The following is a 7,076-nucleotide window of genomic DNA, read 5'->3' as shown; positions in this document are numbered from 1 at the left end:
AAAAAAGTCCATCTGCTGACACCGATTCCTTAGTGTCCTTGGCAAGATCACCCTGTAAACTTCCAGCACTGCAGGGGAAACAAGGAAGACAGAAAAGATGGGAAGAGTAGCCAAGGAGTTTAAAGGGAACTGCAGACTACAGAAAACCAAACAGGGAGTTGACATTTTCCTCCTATGAGGACACCAAAGGCCATTTCATGCCATTGTTTTTAAGTGTCTTAAACAGTATTAAATGCCTTAATACATGAAGCACGTTCGGAGAGTCCTCTCTGTATTTGGTGTTATGTTTTTTCTACCATTCCATTTGAGTAATGAAAAAGAAAAGTCCTCACTGTTCAGAGTTCAGCTACAGTGGCCAGGGTCCAAAAAGCCAATATTGCAGGGGAACAATCTTCATCTGAATTTTTTTTCCAAAGGATCCGTCATCCGTCCTTCAATTGTATGCACAGAACTGGCCCCAAAATACTGGGGCTCCAAGGTACTTCCTCTAATTGCTATGCAGCTAAACTCGACTCTACTAGCACTGGTAAAGCATAGGGATAATTACAATCTCACCTGAGCAAATGATGCATGCCAACATTAAAAGCTTAATGTCAGGTTTTAAACAGAATTCAGGTTCCTAACAGCACAGACAGTAATCTTTTGATTACATCTCCTGCTATGTATCTGTCAGCATCACTGGGTGGTGCTGACCTTAATATCCTCAATAACCTTAAAAATCTGACGCTCCACCCTCCAGCAGATCTAAGCAACTCTGCAGCTTCAGCTGTGGCCTTCAGTTGCTCATGTTTTAAGATGCTCACTTCATTTATTACAAAGATCAGTCTAGGAGTATTACCACAGAACATTCCAGTGCGCTGTACCACCAGTCTCTGCTGTGGTGGCTACACCACTGCCTATACCTGAAGCAAGTTAGTGGTCCTTTCTGTTGCTTTAGTAATTCCAGGTTTTTCAGTTAAGGAAAACACACAAAAAACCCACACACAATTACATGCAAATTTAAGTAAAAATATCTTTAGAAGTGCAGAGTATCACTGAAGACATTTTGACAACCATGTGATTAAAAACCCACTAAAAACTATGGAAAGACACTTGATGACTTAAATGAGCTTTGGATCAGCTGTAAGGGCATTTCTTTATCAATGCAGAGGCTGTTATATATAACAGTTAATTAAATTACAGTTACAACATCAAAGAAATGCCAATAATGAATACTTATTTTTGCTAATAAGAGCGAACAGCTTTCTTACGAATAGTATCATTTAACATAGCTATCCCTACAATAAATCAAATTTTTAAAACAAATCACAGATGCACCTGTACAAACTACATAAATCAAAGATTTTAAGTAAATATAAAAATATATATATTATAAAATTACATCTTCAATGAGATTGTGCCTGTACAGCAACCTGCACCCGCAAAATCCTGAGCACTCCACTCTCAATACTATTGGTAAGAGCTGAGTTCATGCTGTGTTTTTCAAGCCCACACACCCCCCTTATGTTTACTACCTAAGAACCCAGAGGTTTGTAGATTCAGACTATTCCTCACACAGCTGCAGAGTGCTGAGAAGGAAACAGAATATTGCGCAGTGAATTAGGAATGTATGCTAAGTATCACATCAAAAAGTACTTGGTAAAGTTGTTTGGATCCCTCTACATAAAGGTTCAGGTATAACTCAGGAACAATGTTACTCATCTCTTAACTCAGTAGCTAACCTATGCTAAGCTAAACAATATAATTTGATTGCAAGAGACGCATGGGCTTTGAAGTCACTGTCTATGTTTTCAGTGCCTTTTTGAGGTCAGAGTAGAAATTGGCCAGGGTACTAGACATGGCAGTGTCTACTGCAGATTGTGGTAGCATCCCTCGCAGTTCAGTCTGAATATAGCCTGTCAAAAGACTGTGGCTAGGATAGTCCTTGAGAGGGACACAGAACCAACCACAAGGATGATTGAATCCACGGACAAAGTTAGGTCTCACCTCTCCATAGTCTAGGCTTATACCTATCAAGGAAAACAAAAAAAGGGAAATTAATCTAAGACAGATGAAAAATAAATAAATAAATACTAAATTTAAAAAGTGCATGTTTCTGCTTGGGGAATTTAGTAGAAGTGGCAGATGCACTTCAAGTTTCTGGATACTTTCGTGCATGAAAGTTGTCTGCTTTTCATTCAAGCTCCACAACACACAAGCAGAACTTGATAAGCAGAAATTCTAACATTAAAAAGACATTCCTTCTATTTACTACCAAGTTGTTACTCCACCCAGTTCGCTGTAAGGGCTGAGTTAGCGCACTCAACTTGGGTCTACTACCCCTGTCCCACAGGTGGCATAAATGAAATTTGGCACACAGGGGTGGCTCATGGGTAAATTAGTAACTTGTATACGTCTTTAAATCTGTAAAAAGTTTAAATACCTTTGAAATACTTGTTAGTGACCATCTTACACCATCTTTGAATGCTTACTGTAGAACTAAACTTAATTTGAATCAAATCTTAAGCCAAGCAGCTTAAGCCAAGCAAAATAAGAATTAAGCAGTGGTGCCTTACCACGTGTCAGAAGCCCATCTTCATAGCTAGTAGTGTAAGAGAAATCAACAAACTCCCTTGGTGCTATGATGTTCCAGAGCTGGCCAGCAGTCGTGTAGCGCATCACACAGCAGTTCTTGTTGAATGACAGAATGAAGGTAAAAACCAGAAATATCTTAGTATAACGAATACAGTGAAATTTATGCTTGTAGGCAGCTAGCCTTTTCCACAAAGGTCGCGGCCTCTGTCAACTACACTGTGCAAGTAACTTCAGTGAGGTCTGAATGGCTGTGGAATAATTAGGAAAAATACCTTCCTATATAAATCTTCCTTAACAACCAGAGCAAAAGACAATCCATGCTTAAGCCAGATGTCCACAGGATTTTGAAGTCATACTGAATGCTCCCAGTAACCAAAGGAAGGCTACCAACTCTTCTGTAATCAACTTCAAACCTACCTTTCTTTAGCAAATCCTGCCCCTCAATATGAACTATTTTGGCTCCCAGCACAAAGCCCTGCCATACAGTGAAGTTGGCCTTTTAGGAGGAGGGAGAGGTTGCAGCTTCTCTATGTGTGGATTATTAATACCCACAATTTTGTTTGTTGTGGAACAGAAGAAAACAAGTTGTACAAAAAGGCTTTGGCATATAATATATTACACTGTAACTCTCTGTATGTGAATTTTATCAAAGACTACCAGAGCTCCCAGGTCCGAGAGAATCATGACCAACCCAGTTTTACTGCTTTACTTTTAGCATTGATGGAAAGCTGAACTTCAAGCTTCAGCATAGGCCTGTGCAGCCAGAAAGCCTCATCTGAGGTCACCCACAGCGTGTATGCACGATATCCCATGTGCATGCAGAAAACAGGCAGAAAAATGTGTTTGTTGGAACAACTGCTCTGCTGTACTGTTAAATTCACATATACATCTATACACATTTCCCTTAAGGCTCTAAACAAGTCTTTACCTCTTCAAATGTTTCCATGATGTCCATTGTAGTCATTAAGCTGTCCCAGTCTAGTCTGTAAGGTCCAGGCCGAATATGATCCACTACTCTGTTAGTAACGTCTTCCACCACTCCTTGAGCTTTGTAGCTAGAGAAACATATGTTTCCATTTAAAAGTGAGAAATTCTTTACAAATATTCCTTTAATTTGCAACAACACACTTACTGTAATACCTTGATACCTGGAGTTACGGTCAGTGGACAACTGTATCAAAAAGACAGTACAGAAAAAGACCTATGGGTGCCTCTATCCTCCTCTGCCATAAATATTATTCTGAGAAGCTTTATGCCGCAATTGGTATTTTATAAACAGCAAACTCTTTCCTCAGATAAAAATCATCATGTTTATTTCTCCAACAACTTGGTATTTTGCTGCTCTTGCTGGGGGAAAAAAGGATTCCACCAGTTTTTGAGATGCTTTCAAACACTACCTTTTTACATGACTTTTCCTTTCTTTAGAGTGCTTTTTTTCAGTAACTATTTCTCTACCTAAACCTACAGATACCGAGAGAACCCAGTGACAGAAACTCACACAGGAAGGGCCTTTATGTCACACATCTTTCCCACAACTACATGCTTGATATTTTACTTTGTTGTAGTTGAATAGTCATTGTGACAGCCCAAGCACTGACGCTTCAGACCTACTGAACCTGGGCTTGATTCTGTGGCTTGCAGACCATCTTTCTATAAAGTCTGGGCGTATGTTGTGGCCCACTTCCGCCAATGGGAGTTTTGTGGTGTGTTACACAGTTTTAATTTTTCTTTGTTCTAGACACCATGCAACACTAAAGCATGAAAGTATAATACTAAAAAGAAACGGTACAGGCACCCTAGATGATCCACCTAGCTTATTCTGTGGAGAATCTGTATAGTTGAAGGCGGTAGAATGCACAGCCTTCGTTACTAAATTCTACAAAACCCACCTGTGGAACCTTAAAAATGTATCTGATCTGCAAGCAAACTTACAGGTATCCACTGAATTCCTCTGATGGTTTACGCCACACAGTTGCATCTTTCTGAAAGAAAACAGAAGATATGATATTAACTGTCACTTACACAGAATTCTAAGATGTCCAGAAAATGCCTCAATTTTTCTGAAGGAAAGCAAAAGACTTTACCATTAACTATGGTTCACCCCGAAGAGTTCAGTGACCTGGTAACTTTTATACGCTTTTCTTAACAGGATAAACAGATGTTTCAGACATCTTCAGCTTGTAATGTTCCATTCTTTCAAAAAATCAGTCAATTGCCTTTCTGCGTCAAATGCTAGAAGTCTGCGCAGAAATAGGGCTTGGCAGACCAAGCCAGTTTACTAGGAAAACACATAGAATAATGGAACCACATTACTAGGTAAAGTCTTTCCATTAAAAGGCAACTGGAAACCACTATCTGGACACTATTTAGACAGGAAGACCACACAACTTCTGCTTGCACTCCTGTAACACATGACCAAGCGGATGTGTGCAGGAGGTGCTGACACTGGCAGACAAGAAAGCTTAAGTTATCTTTCTCTCCTAGATGCCTGACTAGAAGTGTCTTGCAAGCTGTAGCCTATTTATTTTGAAGTTAGCCAGGGAAAATAAAGAAAACAGTATCTTCTGACTTTTATCTAACTATAAAATGGAACCTCTGCACAAAATCTCTGAATTTCAGTGTTAAAGAGAGTACCATATAGCACCTTTTTATTTGGAATCATGATTATTTAAGGACAAAGGACCAAATGTCCTAAAAAACATTAGCATAAGTACTGCATCCAGAACTGCTGAGGATATTTAGGGGCAAAACACATCTCCCTGGCAGGTAACTAAAGGTCTGAATTTATTTTTCCTGGTACAGTACCAAAACATAAGGAAGGAAGGAAGTCCTTACTGGGATAAAATCTGTGGAGTAACATAATCTGAAACAGTGAGATTCACGTAACGTCTTAAAGGAAAACAATGGTGTAGGTATAAGACTTAGCATTTAGCAGCGTAGAGCTGGTATAGGTGTTTAGCAGGAGTGAAAGGCTTGGATGCTCTGTTCCTCCCTTTCAAGACAGCAAATTTGTTAATTCTGCAAATACAAAGTTACATTTGGAACACTTGACCCTCTCTTATCAATGTCTGCTCACACATTAGAGAACTACATTCTCTGTCATGGAAGGAAACTTCTTATAATGTGGGGGCTCTGAAGGCAATGTGAGAATGATCTCACTTTTTAAGAGGAAGACATGTGGAAGGTGAAGCATGACGGGTTCAAGCATTATAGACAAGACAGATTCTAGAGGCCAGCAGAGCCTACCTGCAGGCTCTATTTTGATAGAAAATACAAGTGAGCATCTTGCAACACTGCTAGTGCTGACAGCATTTCAAATTTTGCTTTAAGAAAAGCCTGCAGTCCTACACAGGTAGGATTCTTCTGTGAGGTACTTCCCTGAAAATGGGTAGAAGGAATGACAGAGTATGTCTGCAGACAGGAAAAACGCATTCAGTCGCCTAAAGCCGTGCTATCCTAGAAGGCTGGTTTTGCAGCGCCTCTCATCTGAAAGTCCTGCAAGAATTTGCCAGCTGTTTCACACTCGTTACGCAGGGCATAATGAGCTCTTCGCCCCGCGCCCTCCCACGCCAAGTGACCCACATCTGCCTTGAGAGAGCAAATCGGGCCTCACGCATGAGGCCGCGCAGACCACTCACAGTTTTCTTCGCAACCCGCCATTCGCTGTCTCCGATGCTGTGGTACTGAATCAGAGTGTTCCGCAGCTTTGTAGCCAGGGGTACTGAATTTGGCAGGAGATCCATCTGCTTTCCTCCTGCGTTAAGACATCTGTTACGTAGGCATACGCATCAGAACAAGACGCCGCATTAGGGACGTCGACTCACTTAAATCCACGCGCTCTGAACACAGAAAGCAGAACGACCACCCCCCGCCCGCTCCCCCCACCCCCCCGCTTGGTGCGGGTGACAGCGGGCGGCTGTCAGGACCCTCGGCGCGGGGGGGGGGGGGGGGGGGGCGCAGGCCACGCCCGGAGCTCCGCGGCCCTTAGGAGCGCGTGACGGACGCGAGCCCTCCGCTGTCACTCCCGGCCCCGCTCCCTGCCCCGACCCCGCGCTCACCTGCGGCCGCGACCCTCCGCCACCTCCGCACCCCCCGCTGGTGGCACCGCCGGCCGGCCCGGCAGCCCGACGGCAGATGCCGGCAGCCAATGAGAGTGCAGCCGGCTTCCCGGCTCAGCCAATGGTGGCCCGATCCGCCGAGTGCGAGGGATGGGGCTCGTCGCCTTCTCGTATCACGCGAACTCTCGACATGTCACCGGCGTGTCGTCATGAGCTGGGGGAAGGAGGGCGCCCTCCCGTTCGCTGCTGCGGGGGAAGGAGGGCGCCCTGATTGGGCGGAGGGAGTGGAGTGATGAGGGGCGGGGTTAAGCCGGGCGGGGCAGCCGCCCCCGAGCTCGAGGGTTGCTCGAGGCGGACCCGACGGGGCGCGGCGGCTGGTGCGCGGCCCCACCTCACCGCGACCCGCGCGGCGCGGCCTGGCCTGCCCTCGGCGGGGCGGCGGGG

General features: G+C 43.9%; 1 protein-coding gene across 3 annotated transcripts; it reads right to left on the bottom strand.

Annotated features, from left to right (window-relative positions):
- STARD4 (StAR related lipid transfer domain containing 4) lies at positions 1-6,722 on the bottom strand. 3 transcript variants are annotated; one of them, XM_075740055.1, is made up of 6 exons: positions 6,633-6,722; positions 6,213-6,328; positions 4,507-4,556; positions 3,503-3,629; positions 2,556-2,670; positions 1-2,009 (listed from the first exon to the last, which is right to left on the bottom strand). In XM_075740055.1, the coding sequence occupies exons 2-6, from the start codon at positions 6,315-6,317 to the stop codon at positions 1,783-1,785; spliced, it is 624 nt and encodes a 207-aa protein (XP_075596170.1). In that variant the 5' UTR covers positions 6,318-6,328; positions 6,633-6,722; the 3' UTR covers positions 1-1,782. The 3 variants fall into 3 exon arrangements, with proteins under 3 accessions (XP_075596170.1, XP_075596171.1, XP_075596172.1); XM_075740056.1 differs by having other exon boundaries at positions 6,213-6,342; positions 6,633-6,708; XM_075740057.1 differs by having other exon boundaries at positions 6,213-6,320; positions 6,633-6,691.
- Positions 6,723-7,076: the final 354 nt, after the last annotated feature.

Source organism: Balearica regulorum, chromosome Z, assembly GCF_011004875.1.
Source record: "Balearica regulorum gibbericeps isolate bBalReg1 chromosome Z, bBalReg1.pri, whole genome shotgun sequence".
Taxonomy (NCBI): Eukaryota; Metazoa; Chordata; class Aves; order Gruiformes; family Gruidae; genus Balearica; species Balearica regulorum.
The sequence above is the reverse complement of the archived record's forward strand: the minus strand, read 5'-3'. Positions and strand labels throughout refer to the sequence as shown.

Excerpts from the sequence above, each read along its gene's own strand:
- STARD4 (XM_075740055.1), bottom strand. The coding sequence starts at position 6,317 with ATGGATCTCCTGCCAAATTCAGTACCCCTGGCTACAAAGCTGCGGAAC. Across the intron at positions 3,630-4,506 it reads GAGGAATTCAGTGGATACCT|CTACAAAGCTCAAGGAGTGG; the intron begins GTAAGTTTGCTT and ends ATGTTTCTCTAG. Across the intron at positions 2,010-2,555 it reads AGATGGGCTTCTGACACGTG|GTATAAGCCTAGACTATGGA; the intron begins GTAAGGCACCAC and ends TTTCCTTGATAG.